General features: G+C 41.1%; 1 protein-coding gene across 1 annotated transcript in view; it reads left to right on the top strand.

Annotated features, from left to right (window-relative positions):
- LOC126184900 (synaptojanin-1) overlaps positions 1-23,440 on the top strand; it is a 133,369-nt gene that overhangs the window by 18,983 nt on the left and 90,946 nt on the right. The window contains exons 6-7 of the mRNA XM_049927547.1: positions 7,147-7,320; positions 10,865-11,034. Of these exons, the coding sequence (XP_049783504.1) occupies positions 7,147-7,320; positions 10,865-11,034 (344 nt within the window). The remainder of the gene's footprint in view (positions 1-7,146; positions 7,321-10,864; positions 11,035-23,440) is intronic.

Here is a 23,440-nt window from a genome sequence, read left to right as displayed (position 1 = left end):
TTACACTGTGTTTGGCAACACTCTCTTCAAATATGCCCTGAATGCCCTCAGCGAAAGCACTTCATGTCAGCAGAGAGGGCTTTTTTTTATCCCAGCTTTTGTCACCACAGTCTTACTGTGCTGAGGCTGCACTAATAGCGTGAACCAGGTCCTCGAGAAATTCTGCACTTACCTTCCTTGACACATTAGGTGGCAGTCCTGTTAAGAATGTGTCTAATGCTCTAAATTCCGCTTCCTGCAAAACGATTCTATCCATCAACTGATAAGTATTGATCTTCCCTATCGTATCTATAGAATTCTTGGTCTCGTTTTACTTCTGTGATACCCCATTCAATTGTTTGCGATAGAATCTGCAGCTATTCTGCTTTATATAACACTGTACCAGGCCATTTCTAAGTTCATCAAATGACTGCATATTCCTTTGATCTTCATGGTACATAAAATGTTTTTGCTTCCACTGTCAGGCAAAACTGATCTGTAACAGCTGTCCATCTGTTCAAAATTGTAGCTCTACAACTGTCAATAAATTATCCATAAATCTCAGTATATCCTCTCATCTCTTGCCTATTCCAGCAGTAGCTAAACCTAAGGTGGGAGAGTGAAACTGGAGAAGGCCCTATCCTCTGTTACAGCATTCATTGCTTATGTAGTGCTGCATTAGACTCCTTCAAAGTATCCAGTTGCTTATTCCGGCCTGCATTATCTGGTATCGACTAAGCAGTTCTGTCAAATATTTGGTCACTTCTTGCGTGGTAAGTGCTCGTGTTTTTGACTCTAGCATTGTGCAACCTTTATCTAATACACAAGAAAACAACAAGGAAAAAATGGGATGATAAGGAGGACACTTAATTGTACCACTGTCATAACTCCTCTTACTATAACTCGATGCCTCCACTCAAAATAAACTACTTGCAGCAATTGAGTCATGTTCCTTGAATCACAAAAGTTGCATATCCCATAACAACTGGGCAGAAACTAGGATACATTCCTTCCAAAATTTACTTTGCGCACCCGTAAATCATCATCTCAGTCTGTCATGCACTCCTCTTGCAAACCAGAACTGGAAATCTGGTGGAAGATGGCCTGCTCTCCAGTGTGGAAAAACCAGGAAACTGTTTTTTCACGCATAGCACTGTGGTGATAATGACTCTGTACTTTAGAACTTTGATGTTTCTCCAGATCTACTTGGCCACTTCTGTCATCAGTTGTAATGGGGTGTCAGGATGGCTGATGAGGTCAGGTACCCCACTACAGGTGAAGATGGCACTGAGTGTCAATTACTAGGGTGGCACTTCATGGATTTGTGTAAAAACAGCAATTACATAAATATATTTATTCTGAGCAAAAGATACAACAGTCGTAGTGTTGCCAGGCAGTGTTGAGCTCCTCGAAGGTGGGGGCTGTTATCGGTCAAAAAAAGATGCTCAGCTTAACAAGCTGCCCCATGTGACAGCCAGAGTGCAGCGTCATCCTGTCTAGCAAGTGGCAGCTGAGCCGATGTTACATGGTCATCACTCTGGTGAAGTACTGCAATATCAGGTCACCGGTCTGGCAGGAAGCACACTGCCATAACAGACTGTGCAATCGATCGCAATGGCTTGAGTGTCTGCGCAGGTCAGTGGGGAAAGTTCTCAAGCAGTCAAAGTTGAATCAAGGACCCCAGCATAGCATTCAGCCGTTTCAGGTCGATGACAGGTGTGGACTATAGCCGGTTCACAAAGAGAATGAGGCCACCCTAGTTCTTTATTGGCAGAAGTTGGTCGACCTCAGCCTGCTCATCTCATTTGTCTGGCCATCGCAAACTCAGCTATGTAATACAGAAACTTCCACATGTAGCCATTGTGAAGTAATTATTGTGCCGTGTTGTGTTGTGCCGCAAATTAATACATCTGTTGATGAACAATGAAGCAGTTCCTGGCCTATCATGGGTAGTGCCAGATACGTTTTCCACTTCCCGGAAAACTGCAAAAGGTGGTGCTTTATGGAGTGGAGCAAGAAAAATAATTACTGTATAACCCCGCTTTTACGTTCCCAGAATTAACATTTTCCCATCGTTTACTACATTTTTTATCGGTCCCATCAAATTTCCTATGCCCACAATGTTAATTTGCACCTGATTTTGTGTCAACGTATTTATAATTTTCCCGCGATTTACGCATTACGAAAAAATGTTTGTGGAGAGAAAATGGCGCTGGCATGATGTTGGCAATCCAGTAGTGTTTACAAATATTACGTGGTTAAGTTTCTTGACACCAGGGCACTCTACTCAACGGATTTGAACCGGTAAACATGTAAAAGTTGGAACAATTCGTGCCTTATCTCCCGCCACTGCCAAGCTCTACTTGGCATGGTGGCTGGTGGGAGTAACTAGGTTCGTTCAAATGAAGATATTATGACCAATCACAACCATTTCCAAACTGTCTCTACTGGGCAAACACATTTTTGTGATTGTTGTGATCATCGTGCCACCTTTGTCGAACCATATTTAGCATGTTTCAGCGTATGGCCACTTGGAGCACTAGTTGACACCGTCATTCACTTTGCAATGCTGAAATGTCTTTAGTTTAAACACAGCAATGGTTACGTATTTTATTCACACTGAGCAAAACGTGTTTTCAGAATTTATTCTCGTTGTCAAGTGCAGTATTGACCCATGTATTTTTTGTGATATTACACAGACAAACAATGTGAACTATAGTTTGTGAGGCACAGTACCTGATAACCTCAAAAACATGACCACAGTGCAAGAGATGCAGATTAACACACATTTAAACACCACACAAAATACTTATTTACATATTTGCTCTTGACAATGAGAAAAAATTCTCAAAACGCGTCGTGCTAATCATGAAAAAATACGTAACTAGTGTATTTCATTATTTACATAATGAATGACAGCTGCAGGCTTTCAAAAATATCAATTATGACCTATGAAATTGACTCCAACATTCCTACTTCCCAGACAGTTATCAGCTCCAGTTACATTGGTGGTTTTTATTAGGTAACAAACCTTCATTATATAATAAACATGTCCTTGACAAGTCTTTCGATGCCCGTTATGTACATATATCATACATAAAATACAAGGAGGTATCCAGTAACTTTTACTGTTTAAAACATTATTTCCTGCATTTTACATTTTACACTTTTTTTTTGTGAAGTTCCTTGAAAAGTGTAAAAGTGGAGTTTCACTGTAATAATGTTGCTGAGTGGTGCTAGCAGGAGAGGAAATATAGTGTGTTTCTCACCCTCTCACTAAGCAATGTGGTTCAGTGGTTATCACATTGAACTTGCGTTCGGGAGGACAATGGTTCAAATTTGCGTCTGGCCATCCAGAGATATATTTTATGTGATTTAGGTAAATCACTACTCACAAATGGCAGGGTAGTTTCTTTGCAGGGGTAGGGCCAATTCCCTTTTCGGTCCTTGAAGCAATCAATCTTGTACTCTATCTCTAATGATCTTGATGTCGATAGGATGCTAAACCCTTATCTTCCTTCCTTCCACCTTCTTTTTCTCAGCCAATGAGATGAACTGTGATGTGCACAGGAACAAGCTTCAGCACAGATAGAAGAGTTTGGACATTTTGCAGAGATAATCGTGGAAAGTAGCCAGAAACTCCTGGCAAAAAGAGGTAAATTGCTGTTCAAATTTTTCAGTTCAACAGTGCTTTGAAACTGCCTTTCCCTGTGTCTGAATTACAGTGCAATCTTAATTATATTTGTGTGTGTAAAAGCACTGTTATTGATTGTAGGAATTCCTTGCACTGTTTTCCTTACAGGGAGACTTTTTGAAACCACATATGTGGCTGTTGTGTAGGTTAGGGTCCCAGGTATTATCACACCTTGGAGTTGTTTACCCTGGTGGGCCCCAATTTATGAGTAATCAGCAAACAATAATTTCCTGTGATTCACTACATGACTAAAGTTGCAGTAGTGACAACATTTATTGAATCCACTCTGTAGCGTAATGGATCAGTTGTTTAGCTGGTATGCCAAAGGTAGTTGAATTCCAACCATGTGAGATTGTAGATCTAGATTATCCGCACCTGTTCTGAAGGAAATAAAGAAACAGATAATAAAGCTAAAGAGGAAATTAAGTCCAAGAGGAAATGGAATCCCGGCAGAAGTCATTCAAGCTGGAGGGGAGAGGCTTCACAAGAGAATTCATCAACTAATCAAGAGGATATGGATTGTGGAGCTGATCCCAGAAAATTGGAAGACAGTAGTCATCTGCCCTATACACAAAAAAGGCGGAACAATGGACATCACCAACTACATATTAATTGCCCTCCTGAGTGTCTGCTATAAGATCTCGTCCGACTGTACATATGGTAGAATCCAACTATTTTCGCAAGAAATGACTGACAAATGTCATGAAGGTTTCAGAAAGTGCTGTTCAACTTCAGACAAAGTCTGTGTACTGTGACAGCTCTCTGTGAAGATGTGGGAATATGGCAGAGACCTTCACGTGCTCTTCATAGATTTTAAGAATGTATATGACTGCATTCACTGGGAGAGCCAGATGAAGTGCCTAGCAGAATTTGTATTACCCAAGAAACTTGTCAGCTTAATGAGAGTCTGTTTCACTGTTTAAGAAGGCAGAGTGAAACTTGGGAACCAAGTCACATAGAGCTTTAATGTAAACACAGTGTTGAGACAAGGAAATGGGGCATCACCATTATTTTTCAACCTTGTACTCAAAAAGGTAATTAGGGAAGCTTTCCATAAGAATTTTGAAATGATCCAGGTAGATGGTGAGAAAATAGCACATCTTGAATTTGCCGACAACATGATCCTGTTGCCCAGATCTGAGCAAGAATTTATGTGGATGAGTAACAGCGTGGAGACGGGAACGAGCATGCTCTCTCTCTCTTTAAGAATGAATCAAAGACTGAGTAATTTGTGATGAGCAGGACACATGCCTATTCAAGAGCCCTTCTCCAGCTACTGGTAATAGGAACCTAATACTACAAAAGGTTCATAATTTTAAATATCTGGTGGTAACCTTTATAGAGTATGCATTGTGTCAGGCAGAAATCAAAGGAAAGATCCAAGCCACAAACCAATCATACTTTAATCTGAGTCAGCTGTTAGTCGTGCAGTCTCTCAAGGAATTTCTGACTCCAGCTGTACAAAACAATTATCCAGCCTGTGGAGCTATGTGGTCATGGAAACAACTTAAATAACCATCTTCTGCTTGAGTCAAAAGTGTGAAGAAAGATCTATGGTCTGGTACAAGATGACATCTCTAGGGCAAGGAGGATCTGACATAATTGTGAGCTGGATGGTATATATAACAGACCAAATATTGTAGGTCTGATGAGAACAAAAAGGCTTATATGGGGAGGGCAGCATATTGTTCGTTGTTCGGATGGATAAACACCAGTGACCTTTGAAATCCATGAATTTTATCCCCACCCTCATGGAAGAAGACCACGCGGCAGACCAAAGAAAGGTGCAAAGACTTGCTGCAGAAGATGGAAGGACTTGCTGCAGATCAGCATAGAGGGCGACTATGGATGGAAAGCTGGAAATAGAACCCAGTGGAAAAGAGCCTTGTAGTTGTCTGCAGTCCTCTGGACCTGAATACATAAAGTTAAGTAAGAAAGTAGGTAAAAGTTCTATCACATGTCAATATTTTTGCCTATTTATAGAAATGACAATCATCATGAGAACTGATGTGGGATTGGTAGCAACAAGCACGATTATTCAACATGAAACTGTAAATTTTTATTTCCAAAATGCTATAAGCTTTAGTTATGCTCCTGTCCCAGGTTTCACTTTCATAGATGCGCAATAAACAGCAGTTAACAGGTGGTACGGCAGCCAGCAGGTGACACTGTCATCATTGTGTGGAGCATAAATTGATATGTGAGTGCAAGTGTCGTGCCAACACTGTGTAACGTACAAGCAGCTTGTTCCCCTCCCCCCCCCCACCCACCCACCTCCCCCCCTCCTCCTTGTGCCTCGCCCCTTGGCAGCCTGTGTGCTGGAAGTCGGTAAGCAAAGCTTGATTCCTTTACCCCCCACACCCACCTCTGGTCTTCTCTTTGTGAACAGATTACATCTTGTAGCTGACTGCAGGGGATAACAGACTCTGCATAGCTGGAACAGGCAGTATTTCTGCCTGCTCAGTCCACCATTGTTTCCCCACATACAACAAGGAAGTAGCTCGTTGTTGATCATTGACGTGTTGAAATCTAGGTCGCCGGGCTACAGGCTGCTTCTGCGGTGTCAACTGTGTTACCACTCTGGCATTCTTGCTGTGCTGTCAGAGTCTATCTGCAGCATCGTGCAAAAGAATGCTGTGCTAGTGAGCACCTTCTTCCCTCCTACAAGGCTTCTTGCATCAGCCCATGGTGACATTTTTGTGCTGACCCAGCCATGTGTTTTCAACAGCCAAGTGAGAGAAGCCATGGTGCAGTAGTGTAGATGTCTGCAAAACTGTCAAGTTGTTCTATTTCAATGGGTACCACAAATTACAGGATTTTATGACACAAATGAAGAGGCTCATCACAGCTTTAATAGTGTTGTATTGAAGCATAATCACTAGTCACCAGAAAAAGTTATATTACATATTAGGCCATGTCTGTTGTGGGATTTCTTCGGATGCCTAAAACTGGAGATGTTACCTATTTTACAAGATTAAATGTCACACATGACCTTCAAATTAGTGCAGTGGTATATTTTGCGAATATTCATCTGTTGAACATATCAACAACTACTACGTTCATATTGGTGTCATAAAATATATCATACTTCAAGCATAAATATGGAATTATTAATCCTGTTTTCAATGTATCACATTTACTAATGTCTGGGGAAAATGTTGCCCCGGAGTGTGTTCCATCTGTAGTTTCCCCATATGTGGATAACATCGATGAATGTTAAACTGTCACTTCCTTTCTTTTTTTTTCCCTTGATTGCTCTCTTACAGCCTTGTATTGTTGTGTAAGACTGCTGAAGTGTTAGCTGTTGACGTAGTAATCATATTCACGTAATACTAAGAAGAAGAAGGAGAAGAAGAACAAGAACAAGAAGAAGAAAAGGAAGGAATGAATTTTAGAGGTTAACATCGTGCCGAAATGATTAGAGATAGGACAGTAAGAAAAATCAGTTCATTAATACTTCTCATTTCTTTCAGGTTGGATCCCACAAAGTGAAGATGTCACGAGGATTTGAAGCATCTGCACCTGTTTTTGATAGGCATATGAAAATGATGAAACAGCGTTATGGGAACCAGTGCATTGTCAATTTGCTTGGATCTAGTCTCATTGGAAGTAAAGAAGGAGAAGCTATTTTGAGCCAGCTGTTCCAGGTAGTTTTTATTGACCTTCCGTGAAAGTAGCACCAATTGTAAATATTACTCAAAAGTTAATTTTTATAAACCAATGAGAACATTTAGTATGTTCTACATTTTTTAATATTACATATAGTTTGTATTTTGCTACCGTGAAAATCTAAGCAACTGCAGTTGGTGCATAGTTAAAATTGATTGATATATTGTGCCAGTTACTAAATAGTTCAATCATATGAATGCAGACCACTGCACTATATGTTTGTGCTGTAATAATGCACTTATGCAATTTGTCTTTCAGGTGTGGTTAGTTTTGAGACAGGTTAATATACAAGGTCTGTTCAAAAAATTCTGGAAATTTGTCTACAAAATTTTTGTACGCTTACTGTTTACTTTTGTGCACAATCTCCTTCAAAATATTCTCCTCCACAATTCTCCACAATTGATACATCATTCCCAACGCTGTTTCCACTTTCAGAAGCAGTCTTGGTACACCTCATGCTGGACCTATCGTTGCAAATCTTCATCCTATCAATGAGGTTTTCAACTTTAGAAATAAAAAAAAAGTCTGCATGGCCAGGTCTGGAGAGTACGGAGAATGAGGCAGCACAGTGATTGCATTCTTTGTGCAATTATCACACACCAACAGAGTTGAATGTGTGGGTGCATTATTGTGATGCAAGAGCCATGAATTGTCTTGCCACATTTCAGGCCATTTCCTTCTCATTTTATTGCAGGTGTTGTAACACGTCCCAACAGGACCATTGATTAACAGTTTGTCCCTGTGGATTCATGATGAATTAATCCTTCAAAGCCAAGGAAAACTATCACCATGGCTTTGACGTTTGACCTAATTCGTTGAGCAACCCATTGTGAAGACAACCTTGGTCTCAACATCATGACCGTAGACCCACTTCTTATCACCAGTTATGATTCTCATAAGAAACGTATCGTTCCCAGTTGCGCAATCCAAAAGCTCTTCACAGATTGTGAGGCAAAGGTCTTTCTGGTCTTAACTGATGAGCCGTGGGACGAATTTGGCTGCAATACGATGTATTCCAAGATGCTGTGTCAGGATTTCATAACATGATCCAACTGAAATGTTACTTTCTTCTGCAATCTCTTGGACAGCCTGTCTTCAATTGGTATGCACAATTTCGTTGACATTTCTAACATCAGCATCGTCAGTAGACGTCAAAAGGCGTCCTACCATTTTAAACTGTGGGAACTATTTGTAACACCGATTGCAGTTTAAACACTCATCACTGTAGGCTTACTGCGTCATTTGGTGTGTTTCTGTAAAGATTTTCTTGAGTTTCACGCAAACTTCTCTAACTCTCCATCTTGAAATTCGCAAACTGTGAGACCCAACTTTCTACTCAATACAGTGCTGAACAATAGCTAACAGACATACAACAATGAACCTTCCAGCAGTTACACATTAAACACAGGTGTGTCCAGGAATGCCAACCGCATTTAGCTCCAACAGACCATTGGTGCAAAATTACGAATGTCCCTGAATTTTTTTAACAAACCTGTTGCAAAACAATTTGTACAAAATGAGGAAGTAACACGTATGATTACAAGCATATTCCCTTAACAGTAATTTTCATGGTTTTCTTAGTAGACTGCATGTAAACTTGTGTAGTACATCTTGGCAGATGATTTGTTCTGAAACTTGCTGTAGGTCTTTAAGAAACGAGTGTCAGCATAAACTAAGGTGTATTATTTTGTATCTTAAGACTAAATAAGAAGTCAAGGATAGTAAACTACTTTAACAACTACATATGACTATGTTGTCCATAAAATACTCTTGTATAAGTTGTGATATAACAGACTTAGGGGATAAGCTGTCTAAATATTGCATCTGTAACTGCAAAATAGGAAGCAATAGGTTGTTCTTCAGTTTAAAGAAATGACGAAGACTTTCAAGCAGACTTTGGTGCTGTATATCCTGGGTGCTACAAATTTCTATTGTTCCTCTGATAATGCCAGTATGTGATATAAAAGATAAAACTGAAATACAAACATCAAAAACAGATTACTGCATATATATTGGAGAAAAAAGTTCACAACATAATCCATTGAGGAACTGATGGTGTCTCTGCAATAGAGGATGATTATGCTACATGATTTCTTCTGACAGTTTTGCACTTTACCATATTTTCTCCTTGTAAACCTGAATGGCCTAAATGCATGTTCTCATGTATAATTTCCTGAATTAATGTATTTCTTACAAAAATATTATGTGTGTCAAAGTTATTTTTTTATGAAGTATAAAGCTGAAAATTGACCAGCAGTAATGTAGCATTGCACTGTAGCTCCATTATATGCCACTCATATAACATATTACTGAAGATATGACTCACCCTTTCTGTGAATTTTTGCTGTGGCCGCAAATAATAGTTCCATTTAAGAAAAGTAGTAATAAAAATTCCCCAATAGTAGTGTACTACAGAAAAAAACAGCAACACACCATTATCTTGTTGGGAAATCTCAAAATAATGGTCCTACTGTTGCAGGTGAAGTTTGGCTAAGTGTTATATGCTCAGTTGACCCTATGATTTTTATCTGCCATGTATCACTTATTTCATCTCTGGCAATGATTTATGTATGTGAAAAATGGCCAGGTTTGGAGTACACGTTACACTTTAGATATCTGAATCTTTCAGCTGTTAAGTCTAAGGATGGCAGGGGCATACCACCACCAATAGATCCATGCGTAGTAAAGTCATGTACTGTTCAAACCAACCTTTGGATTGAAACTGACATTAGTTTGTTGCAAGTGTAGGAGCAATAGCAGTTATCACATAGTACCTACAACTAGGTCATTGGAAGATACCATACTGTCAAGATACTTACTTGTCACCTGTGCTCAAAATATTCATTTCCCAACATAAGCAGAAAGCTGTTCCTCCTCCTGTTAAAATCTGATCCTGAGGTGTACTTTCATATTTCAGATTGTCACCTAACTGTCCTGGAAGCTAATACTGCCTAGTCTGTAACAGTTCACAAGCTACTTGTACACCATAGGGAACACAATGGCACTCACATCAGGGGGTTTGGCTGGTTTTTATTTCCTTTGTTTAAAAGCGGGGGCGAACGAAAGTTAGTGCATTTAATCTCTTCTATGAACTAGAGATGTTTATGTACAATAAAAACAATTTTAAGAGCAAAATTGATATAATTTTTGGATGATTATCCCAAATAGAATTTTTGGAATAACCATATTTAGCATACATTGAATGTAATAATAAGATATCGCTGATTAATAGTTTAACATATAGGGAAGTGCCTGAATAATCATAATTACGATAAGGACGTTTCGTCACAAACCCTTACAATGCTGTAAATAATGGTGTTCATGTGATTATTCTGGAGTGTTATGGGAAATATATTAATTTGCACTGTCTCACTTATTATTCAATGTATGTTATTGACCAAAGTTATTAAATATCAGTTTTTTGAGAAATACAATGCTAGCTGACACATAAGATACTTTTAACACCTATTTTCAGTCATTGAATTTTGATGTTACTAAGATTTCTTTCTTTTCCGCCCCTAGGCTCATCATAAGTCTTCAGAGCATGCCAAAGATGTTCCACATATTGTGTTTGACTACCATCAGGAGTGCCGTGGTGGAAACACAAAAAATCTTTCAAAACTCAAATCCAAAGTTGAATTATATTTGAAGTCATTTGCTCTTTTCTACATGAAGGATGATCAAGTTATAAGGTATGAGTCTTTTCAAATTCATTCTTGCGTTGATATGCACATGTGAGATTTTGCATTGAAGCATTTCCATACCTCACTCAATGAGCCCTACCCAACCCTTCCATACAATTTAAGTTCAGTTATTTAATATTGTTTGGTTACATATCCATGTTAGAAAGTTGCTTCTAAAGAACGGGAAGCATGTATGATTTAAGTGAAGTCTAAACGTAGGTCAAAAACAAAAGCATAACAAAGCCAAAATAAACAAAAGGATAGTAACGCAGAAACATTTATAGTGAAGCTCAAAAGATGATGGATGAGTCGCTTATGCAGATGTACACAAGTGAACTTGAAACAATGTCCTGTACCAAATTAATGTGGTATTTATACTGCAGAGTTCATAGCCATACATAGAGGACTACAAAATATAATGACTTTCCCGAAACAGAATTTCATTATGTGCAGTGACTCCTTGAGTGAATTGCAAACAATAGACAAGTGCTATCCTAAACATTAGTTGGTCTCTGCCAGCTATGATCAAGTTTATGCCTTATGCAATACAGTGATACCCTTTCTTGGGCACTGAGTCACATCAGCATTCGAGGTAATGAGGTGGCTGACAAATTAGCCAAAGGTACAGTGGGGACGGAAATACTCAAACTAGATATTCCAAGGGTTGACTTAAGGACACACATTTGACATCATATCATGAAGAAATGAGAATATAAATGGCAAGGTAACACATAATCCGATAAACTACGGACCATCAAACACACCACCAAGGTCTGGCAGGCATCACTACAGAGCTCAAGAAGAGAAGGTATTGCCTTATGCTCTCTCGGAATTGAACTTATCAAAATAACTCATGAATTTATACTGTGACAATAAACACTGCAGTGCGCATGTGGAGAAACATTAACGGTTCATAACATCCTTGATGACTGTGCCGATACCAAAGACCTGTGACATTAATTGGACCTAGGACAATACCTATCATAGATTGTCGCAGGTGATGAAATAGCATAAGCTTTGTGCTACACTTTCTATGAAGGAGCAGGTATTATGACAAGTTTTAAGACAACACCATTATATGTCCACTTAGGGGCTCTATGTGGGAAGGGTGGGCCTCTCACCACCAATTTATAGCCTACGGGCACAACCCAGTCTGTTCTTCACATCTGAACATGACAAAATATATTTACTTTTATCTCAGAACATAAAATACTAACTACATATACCTCATTGCCGTTTTAACTGTTATGCAGTGGTGCAGTGGTTAGCACACTGGACTCGCATTCGGGAGGACGACGGTTCAATCCCGCGTCTGGCCATCCTGATTTAGGTTTTCCGTGATTTCCCTAAATCACTCCAGGCAAATGCCAGGATGGTTCATTTGAAAGGGCACGGCCGACTCCCTTCCCCGTCCTTCCCTTATCCGATGAGACTGATGACCTAGCTGTTTGGTCTCTTCCCCCAAACAACCCAACCCAACTGTTATGCAATGAATATCGCAGATCTCTGGTTACCACAACAGAAGCAGTGAGGATCTTGCCCTTTGTGCTCCTGGCCTAAAAGTAGTGATGGTACAGGATGGGATGAAGGCCCAATTAATGTTCTGTTGATATCGAAGGCATTAGATAATGGACTAGTAGCTCAATTGGACAGGTATTGGGGAAGGAGTTGGCTGTGCCTTATTTGCTGGGCCCATCCTTACATTTGGAGAGAAGCGTGTTGTGGAAAGCATGCAAACTGAAATTGTTATGAATGGTGTAGGATTCTGAACCCAGTATTTCCTGAAGAAGTAAAATGAATTAACCATGGCACCATCTCACCTGGTTACCACAAGGCTGGTTTCAGTATTAAAATGTGAGATAGAATAATGGATTATGTAGGAATAAAGGAGACGGATCGCCTAAACACAGAAGCACTGTGTCGTGAACAGATACACACACAAAAGGTACAGAGCTTTATTTTGCTAGCTTTTACAATGGACATCCTTTCTCAAGCTGTGGGAGAAACATGCGCACGTGCCCCCCCCCCCCCACCCTCCAACCCCCTCCCCCCCCCCCCCCCCCCACACACACACACACTCGCAAATGCCTGCCTGGGCTGAGGTGGGGATGCAGTGTGAGGTGGGGTGAGGAATGGAGAGGCCGCAGGCAGGGTGGGAGGGGGTTGGGGGAAGTGTGGAGCTGTCCATGGGCTAGCTAGGGGAAAAGGAAATGGGTGTTGTACAATCACACTCACACTGTTTGGTGGGGGATGGGCAACACAGCAAGTTACCTTAGGTTTAGTCCAGGGAGGTTACGGGAGCAAAGTATGTGCTATAAGGATAGCTCCCATCTGCACAGCCCAGAAAAACTGGAGGTGGTGGGGAGGATCCAGATGGCACAGGTTGAGAAGCAGCCATTGAAATCTCATGTCGTGCTCTGTTGCATGCTCTGCCACTGATTCGTCCACCTTGTTTTTGGCAACAGTTTGACGGTGTCCATTCATTCTGGTTGATAGCTAGTTGGTTGTCATACTAATTTAAAACACTGTGCAGTGGTTGCAGTAGAGCTGATGTATAACATGGCTGCTTTCACAGGTGGCCTGGCCTCTGATGGAGTAGAATAAGCCTGTGACAGAACTGGAGTAGGATGTGCTGGGCGGGTGGATAGAGCAGGGTCTTGCACCTGGGTCTTTCACAAGAGTATGATCCCTGTGGCAATTATCCAAACCCTAGCCTGCCACATTAAAGATACCAACCACTTCCTGCACTGGCTCTCCACCATCTCCACACCTTTACCTCCTGGGTCCCTACTCGTCACTGTAGATGCATACTAAAATGTAGACTTTCACGGCCGGAAATATCATGTCCGTTATAATTATCTGGGCTGTTATGCCGTGGTTGGTTGATGAATTCTGTGTCGATTCCCAACGTTTCGTCTCCAACTGCAGGAGACATCTTCAAGGGGGTCCGTAGCTCAATGGAAGGTCCAACACACCCACTGGCTCGCTACTGACTGCCGCTAAATTCCGTGTCCGCGCGCTTCCACGCCGCGGCGTATCGTCATGTGTTTTGAAAACGTCAGTGCAATTGGCCGCTGTCCATCGCTGTCGATCGCCGTTGCCATCACCCAGTAGTAGGCGGGTGGTACACATCTTTAACACTGGCATCCAAATGCCGTTTAATTTCACACCCTCCTCCTTACGGTTGAAATTATTTGGGTGTTTAGTGATTTCGATTACCTCCCTGTAGAGCCTTTCGTAATATCCGCTTGTGGCCGCTAGTACTTGCGTCTCCTCGAAACGAATATTGTGGTTCCATGGCTGGAAATCATGCTCCGCAACAGCTGATCGTTCCGTTTCTCCTCTTCTGCAATTTCCCTTGTGCTCTTCCAAACGTTTAGAAACAGTTCTTTTAGTGGTACCCACATAAACATCACCACAGCTGCATGGGATCCTATACACTCCAGCTTTTTCCAGTGGTTTGCAAGCGTCCTTGGCAAGCTTAAGGTATTCCTGTATCTTCCTGGTGGGCCTGTAAATTACCACAGCATAACAGCCCGGATAATTATAATGGACATGACTGTAGATGCAACCTCCTTATACATCAGGATCCCTCATGCTCAAGGCCTTGCTGCAATTGAACACTATCTCTCCCAACGCCCTGCAGATTCCAAACCCATCACTTCATTCCTTAATCAGCTACATCCTAACCCATAACTACTTCACATTTGAAGGGAAGGTATACAAATAAATTCTAGGCCTAGCCAAGGGCACCCGCATGGCACCCTCCTGTGCCAACCTCTTCATGGGCCACCTAGAGGAAACATTCCTAGCTTCCCCAAACGCCTGGTGTGGTTCAGGTTTATTGATGACATCTTTATAATCTGGACCCAAGACCAGGACACCTTATCCTCATTCCACCACAATCTCAACACCACCTCTCCCATCCACTTCACCTGGTACTCCTCCACCCACTGTACCACCTTCCTAGATGTTGATCTCTTCCTCTCAGATGGCTACATCAACATCTCAGTCTACACCAAACCCACAAATCACGAACAGTACCTGCACTTTGACACCTGCTACCCCTTCCACACTAAAAATTCTCTCCCATACAGCCTGGCCACACATGGCAGATGCACCTGCAGTGATGAGAACTCCATTGTCCAGTATGGTGAAGGCCTCACAAAGGCCTTCACAGACAGGCAGTACCCCCCAGACTTAATACACTAACAGATCTCTTGTGCCATATCCCCACAAACACCTGATCCTCACATCCATCCCAAGAACAAACCACAAAGAAGTGCTCCCCTTGTCACCTAATACTGCCTAGAACTGGAGCAACTGAACCACGTCCTTCGTCAGAGCTTAGATTATCTATCATCATGCCCTGAAATGGGGGACATCTAACCCAAGATACTTCCTTCCCCTCCCAGAGTGGTTTTCCACTGCCCACCCAACCTCCACAGCATCCTAGTCCATCCCTATGCCACTCCCACCTCCAATTTCCTGCCACAGGAGTCATACCCTTTTGGAAGACCCAGATGCAAGACCTGCCCTATCCACCCACCCAGCACCTCCTACTCCAGTCCCGTCACAGGCTTATCCTACCTCATCAGAGGCTGGGCCACCTGTGAAAGTAGCCGTGTTACATAGCAGTTCTGCTGCAACCACTACACAGCATTTTACATTGATATGACAACCAACTAGCTGTCAACCAGAATGAACGGCCAAACTGTAGCCAAAAACAAACAAGGTGTGTGTGTGTGTGTGTGTGTGTGTGTGTGTGTGTGTGTTTCTCCACACCTTTCCCAATATTCTTCTCCCCACCCCTCCCCCCCAATACATGTCAGCTGGTTGTGTGCTGCCATCTCACACCATAGTCTATGAAATCGAGTGTTCAGCCATCTGCCACGTGCCCCCACCCCCCACCTGCAACCATAGCTAGCCCAGGGACGGCTCCCCGTTTTCCCATGAGCTGCTAGACGCTTCCCCCCAACCCCAGCCCTGCCTGCTGCCTCTTTCCGTCCCACACTCCACCCCACACAGCACCCTCACCTCAGCCCAGTACAATGCATGCGTGCACGTGTGCATGTTTCTTCTACAGCTTGAGAAAGGAATTCAATTGCGAAAGCTAGCAAAGTAAAGCTCTGTACCTTTAGTGTGTGTATCGGTAGGTGATGCAGTGCTTCTGCCTTTAGGTGAGTTGTTTCCTTTATTCCTAAATAATTCATTATTCTCAACCAGAACCTTCTGTACATTATAATCTGAGGAAAGAGGTAGTTAGCAGTGGACATGTGCAGTACTGGCACTATTGTCAGAGAAATTCTGTCTGGCAGCGAGTTCTGTGTATCATTAGTGCAAGATGTGAACCCAAGTTTTTAGATTGGCACAACACTGTGATAAAGTTAACAATATTAAACTCTCAAAAATGCTGGAGTTCCACACATACATTCTCATACAAGAGAAATTAGCGTATTTATGTTTAAGAAACTTGACTACAATAGATTTTAGCAATGATGTAAGTAATTTCTATAAATTTTTGAAAAGTTTGCCTGAAGCAAAAGGTGGCAAGTTTCTTGCAAGTGGGTTTTCATCTTCATCAAAAATCAAAGTTCTCTTTAATACTCATGAAAGCCGTGGCAACAAATTTGTACTACCGGTAAGTTTTGTATTATTACTTCAACATTTATGTTTGACTGTTTACCTAAGTTGCTACTTAGTTGTAATTTTTATTTGTGTAACAGAATGCTTTGCACTTGAGATGTCTTGAAATAAATGATAAAAACTGTGATATTTCAAGGAGAGATGATTTTTACACCTTATTGTGTGTGTGTGTGTGTGTGTGTGTGTGTGTGTGTGTGTGTGTTTTGAGATATGTTCACACATACCTTCATTCCTTCCATATTATTACAATATTTATCCAGATGGTGAAGTGTTTATTTGAAATTGTGAACAGTTTCTTAGTAGTGACTCAGCTCTGTATCAACTGTTAAACACCTATTAAAATGTTTAATGCAAATAGTGAAAATTTAGGGGCTCTACCAAATGTTCAGGTAATATAATTACATTAAAAGGAACATAGTAACTGGATGCATTTACAGATTGCAGTAGATAAATGGAAGAGTACTCATATCTGTTCTGCATCAGATTTTTATTAATTGGGTAAAATCTTTACCATTGTCACAAAGATTGGTGTTATTGTCAGTCAGATGTTGAGGAACAATTCGCTTGATAAAATGCATAGTCAATGAATATATATGTATAGATAGTTGGTAGTGACTGTAAGGAAGAGCCTCGTGCTATTAGTGTTTCAGTCATAAGAACTGTGGAGCACTAAAGAACAAGTGCCATGTATTTGTACTACGAGTGTGATTATATCATCATTGCTCCATTTGTAACTAAACATAAACATATAAAATAATTTAAAGTTTCACAATAGTTATTCATGAAAAACTGAATCCTGGATATGGTTTTGGTCTTGGCCAGGACAAATTGACTCTGAAGACTGTCGATTATCAACCTTTTTTGTAATGTTGAAGCCTGCTATTTGTTCCATATTGACAATAATTGACAGATAATATAATAATAATTTTGGAGCAGAATGTTGAATGGTTGAACACTAGTGCTGAGTTAACTGATCTAAATTTGAATTAGCCTGAAAAGAGTTGTATAGTGCCCAGGCATTTCTTGCAAGTTTAACAGCTTTGCCAAACTTTAGTTCTGGTGAGCAGGTGAAGATATAATTGAAATGTATTTGTACTAATGAAAGTATTACAAATTAAAACAAGAGAAAAAAATTTTGACTGACGACACATAAAAAGATGCAAAAGTTAACTTTCATTATGGTTTTCATTATGTCGGAAACTACTATGTTTTCTACTTGTATAAGAGGAAAGAATATTGTTTTTACTTTTTTCAAGAATGGTTTTTGGTGAGTATTTAGTTTCCTCTCTTTTTTTTAAATTATTTGCATTTCATTAGCTAAACTTTTGAAAATCTACAGTTTAGATTTGTTTATACCTTTGTGTACACGTAGTTTACATTTATTACTTTTGAAATTTGGATATTCATTATTTTTAAATAACTTTCTTTGGCAGAAGCAGTTTAACTTTTAATGTATTTTGTTTATTTTGCATGTAGTGATGAAATAGGGTGGTACTGCTGTGTAAACTGATATAAAATGTGATGACCACAATAATATGTGATGAGCACTAGTGTAAAAACATTTAAACAAAGGTAACATGCCTTTCACAAAACATGACGCAAGATTGTGTGTCGTGCTCAAAAGAGAATTTTAAAAATTTTACTCGAGGATTAATAAATTTTTGCAGAAAGCTAATTGAAGCATGAGAGAATTCAAGTGATATGCTAGAAAATACTGACATGTCATCTTTGTCTAAAGTGCAGTCTGTGTGTGAACTCTCATGTGCCCCCACAGTACTGTACTAAATACCCGTCAACGTATGGGGAACAATATTGCTGCTATATGTGAGGACATATAGTTGCATTGTTGTATTTTTATTGATAATGAACTCTGAAACACTATATGGTAATACTTGTCCCTAGCACAGTTCTAAACACTCCTTATATGACTATGGTATACAATTGGCTGTTCTGCGTGTATAATGAATGGACAAAGTTATTCGAGTATTGTTTACTTTCAGATTAATGTTGCTTTTAGTGTTGTATAGTCCAGTAGAAACAGTTTACACCAATATAAAGTAGTGGCTTATAGCTCAGTATTACTGAAGATATACTGCCTGACAAAAAAAGTGGAAGGAACACCCAGAGGGCATGGTGGGATGTCAATGCAACTTCGTACACATACATACCATGGGCAAGCAGTAAATTATTAGAGTTGCAATTCTTTGTGGCAGGTCAAATGGCAGCCAGAATGCATGAGTGTTGCTTATGTTTAACGTTGGTACCATGCCTTGTCGTACTGTATGTAAGAGGGGTGAACAGTGTCAGATGTTGAATGGTCACTGTTAAAGACACAGAGGTGCCATGTACTCATATGAGAAAATCATTATCTGCACCTGACAGTGTTTGAAAGCGACCACATTGTGGATCTCCATTTGCTCAGCTGGGCGAATCATGCATTATGAAGATTTGTACCGTGATCAGATGTGGCCTGCAGTTGGACTGCATGGAAAAGTCAGAGCAGGAGTATTCACCGTCAAGGTTCCAGTCACCCACCAGACTCCCAGTTGGGAGGGTACTGGTTCAAATCTGGGTCTGACCTCTTGATATAAGTTTTGTGTGATTTCCCTAAATCACTCTGTGCAAGTGCCAGGTTGGATCCTTTTATAGGACACCACTGATTTCCTTCCCCAGCCTTGAAACAATCTGAGCTTGTGCTCTGTATTTAATGACCTCATTGTTGACAGGACATTATTTATTACTGAAATTGTTACCCATTTCAAACCAGTGCAACTACACTTTGTTTTAGTAACATCCCATGTGCCACAATACCACCTTCATCACTTCACAATCAAACTTTGTGCCCATGGAAACTCAGCGTAAATAATTAAGACTGACCACATCACTTCTGAACACGCACATCTCACACAAGTGCCTCTGGTTGACAACAATGACCAGCTCCAATTTTCAACTTGCTACTACTGTTAATAACATGAGAACACAGCATGAATAGTAAGGCCAAATACGTTATTCAAATACACATCTCATGCATCAAAATTTAACTAGTGCCGCCAACTAATAATGCTGACTTCTGCTGCTGTGCTGCACCAAGCGCACACATGACATGTCAATTACAATTTAAAAAGCATTGTCAACAGGCAAGGATTACTCATGAGTGCTGAAGATGCCTTAACCAGCTACAGCTGCATCATTATAACACGCACTTTGAAGTAACGCTAAGAATAAACCCCACTGGAAGAAATCAGAGGGTGTTAAATCTGGTGACCATGGAGCCCAGCTGAGACATGCTAAGTTGCCAGCTCCTTGACAACCGATCCAACAGTTCGGTAGAGTTTCATTCAGATATTCATGCACTTGGCGACTCCAGTGAGCGGGTGCCCCGTCTTGTTGAAAAATGAAGTTGTCTTTGTGCAGCCTCAGAAACAACCAGTTTTGTAACATAGAGAGATACTGCTGACCGTTAACCGTGTTTCCATCAAAGAAGAATGGGCCGTAAACAGATGATCAGGATATTGCACAAAACACATTGACTTTGGGCGAATCTCGTACATGTTCAGTGGCTGCATTTGGGTTCTGTAGGCCCCAAATTTGAACATTATGTTTGTTTACCTGACCACTAACATGGAAAGTCGCTTCATTGCTGAACACGATGCATTGTGCAAAAGTGTTGTCATGTCAGTACTGTCAAGAATCTCGTTAAAAAATGCCACACGTTTGCGTTTGTCATCAGAACGCAGATCTTGTAACAGCTGTAACTTATACGGCTTCATAACAACTGAGTCTCAAAATACGCCGAATTGTTGCAGGTGTAGGCAGTTGTAGGTGTAGGCAGTTGTAACTCACGACTGGCAGGACGAGTTGATTTTGAAGGACTATGTTGGAAAGCAGTTTGAATTCATGCAACATTTTCTTCAGGGACACAAAGGCAGCCATGACTCGTTCCTTTACATACACATCCTGTGTCTAGAAACTGCCAATACCATCTGCGAATGTTCCACCCATTCAGAGGATCAGTTTGCTACCTCAACCTGAAACGTCTTTGCATTGTAATCGCGGAATTACACTTCGCAAACTCGAGAACACAAAATGATTTCTGCTGCGGATTAGCCATTTTAAACATTTGACGATTACCAAGCAAAACAGAGGACAACTGACATCTAGCGGCTATTAATATAAACTAGAGTATGTATTTGTTTCTCAAATAGCCAAGTCGAGGCACAGCAATCGATAGTTGGGACAAAATAATACTTTGTAATACATATATTCTTTTTGAAACATCCTGTATAAACAATATCCCAACATGGAAGGATATAGTATACTCACATATACGTGCCTGTGGAATGGGTGATTCCCCCCCCCCCCCCCCCCCCCCCTGCTTATTGTTTATGGGTACTCTGTGTTAGTGTTATATTTCAATCCTTTTGTCAGGAGTCAGCTTAAGCATGCTGTGGTATTTCTTTTTGGAAGACTTTCGAATATAATGTTGGCTTCGAATAATTTTAGTACTTCTGTGAGTTAATTCCCTCCAAATGAAATACTAGAGTGAATGACACGTAGTATGTTGTGATTTTATTCCCATGTAATATCGTAGGACTTGATAAAAACCTTGTTACAAACATTTGTTGCTGTTCTTGGAGAATGATGGACTGCTGTTCACAACTCTGAAAAAGTTTCTGGGTTCTGCTGTCTCAATGCTGCTGAGAAGCTTGCCAAATTAAGCATCTGAAGGTTCTAACACAGAAGACCTTTGACATTCTGAAGTATTAGAAAAAAAGGTCGAGGATATTGCACTTAATGCACTTTTGGCACTCTCCTGTAGTCCCCACACTCTCCCATAGTCCCCACACTCTCCCGTAGGCCCCCACCCCCTCCTGCAGTGGCCGCTCCAGTCCCCCAGTGGCCACGGTCCCGCAGTGGCCGCCCCAGTCCCGCAGTGGCCGCCCCGGTCCCGCAGCAGCCGCCCTGGTCCGGTTCCACAGTGGCCGCCCCGGTCCGGTCCTGCAGTCGCCGCCCAGGTCCCCTAAAAGTAGTCTCTCCCCTTCTCCTCCACCTAATCTCGCTCCCTGTTCTCCTACACCTAGTGTCACTTCCCCTTTTCCTCCCCTTAGTCTCTGTTCTCCTTTTCCTCCCCCTAGTCTCACGCCCCGTTCTCCTCCCCTGATCTCGTTCCCCATCCCTCTCACCCAAACATCCTTCCTAATCCTAGTTACCCTCCCCATACACCTTCCCCTCTATATCATCTCAAACCACACTGTCTGTCTGTCTCCATCCCCATACTGCTTCCTCCCCTCTCTCCCTTTCCTCTTGTGTCTCCCACTTTTCCGTCACCATTCCTGTCTCGTCTGCTTCCCCATAATCCTCCCCCTCCTTTCTCTTTAATCCTCCCCCTCCTTTCCCTTCCTCATAACCCTTTCCCTCTGTCAACCCTGTCCCTCCTCCTCCTCTTCCTCCTCCTCCTCCTCCTCCCCACTGAAAAAGTGCTGCCTTTCATCTATATCTGCGTGATGAGCTGCTGTGAACAAATCCTGTCAACCAATCTTGATCTCATAATACATGTTTGAGACTATTTGGAATATCGGATGAATTGTAGAATCCTCATATCTGAAATTAGGCCGCCCTGTGGGATCTAATCATCAGTAAATGGCTTCATCTGGATGTGGCATGCCTGAAGAGACTTGTGGACTGTGTTCTCACTGAACAGAGGATGTGAGCAAGGGGGGGTTGGGTTGTTTTTTGGGGAAGAAGACCAGACAGCAAGGTCATCGGTCTCATCAGATTAGGGAAGGAAGTCGGCCGTGCCCTTTGAAAGGAACCATCCTGACATTTACCTGGAGCAATTTAGGGAAATCACGGAAAACCTAAATCAGGATGGCCAGACACACGGGATTGAACCGTCGTCCTCCCGAATGCGTGAGCAAAGCTAGAGGCAGCATTAGATGGTATTAGCATGATGGCCCCTGAGGCTGACTCATTTGTTGGAGATTGTGCTTGTTTTTCTAATAATGTATTTACAAAATTCCAGTTTTCTTCATTAAAAAAAAAATTTAAACGGCAATTATGACATTTAACAGAAGAACAATATTTAACTCAAAAAGTATACTGGACTCAAAGCAGTTGTCACATTTGTCACTACCGTTAGGGAACCCCTTCATACTAATCACTGTTATTACAGTGTCAGAATTATTACGCTGATAGACCTGGCACCTTCTCAAAAGTTGTAGTTGTGATAATTTTCTAGGAGTGATACAAATCCTCATAGGCCTTTGTTTTAGCCCACAAACAGCATGTGTTTGTTAGCATTCAAAATTATTTAAACTTAAGTATACACTGTTTAATTTTTCAAGCAGAATTATTGTAATGGCATGCGCTAATGAAAGTATGGGACAGTTATTTAGAGAGAAGCAGAGGTTCTTTTTTTTTCCCCGCAAGCCACCTGCCGGTGTGTGGCGGAGGGCTTTTTTTTTTTTTTTTTTTTTTTTTTTTTTTTTTTTTTTTTTTTCTTTTTTTTTTTTCCGGGGCCTTGTTTCGACTTAGGTCTTACAGTGCTCTGTCAAACTCTTCACGCAGTATCGTATCTCCCATTTCATCTTCATCTACTTACTCTTCCATTTCCACAATATTGTCCTCAAGAGCATTGCCACTGTTATAGACCCTCTATATACTCCTTCCACCTTTCTGCTTTCCTTTTTTTGCTTAGAACTGGGTTTCCATCTGAGCTCTTGATATTAATGCAAGTGGTTCTCTTTTCTCCAAAGGTCTCTTTAAAGAT

This window comes from Schistocerca cancellata, chromosome 4 (genome assembly GCF_023864275.1).
Source record: "Schistocerca cancellata isolate TAMUIC-IGC-003103 chromosome 4, iqSchCanc2.1, whole genome shotgun sequence".
Taxonomy (NCBI): Eukaryota; Metazoa; Arthropoda; class Insecta; order Orthoptera; family Acrididae; genus Schistocerca; species Schistocerca cancellata.
This window is presented reverse-complemented; position numbering and strand designations above follow the sequence as displayed.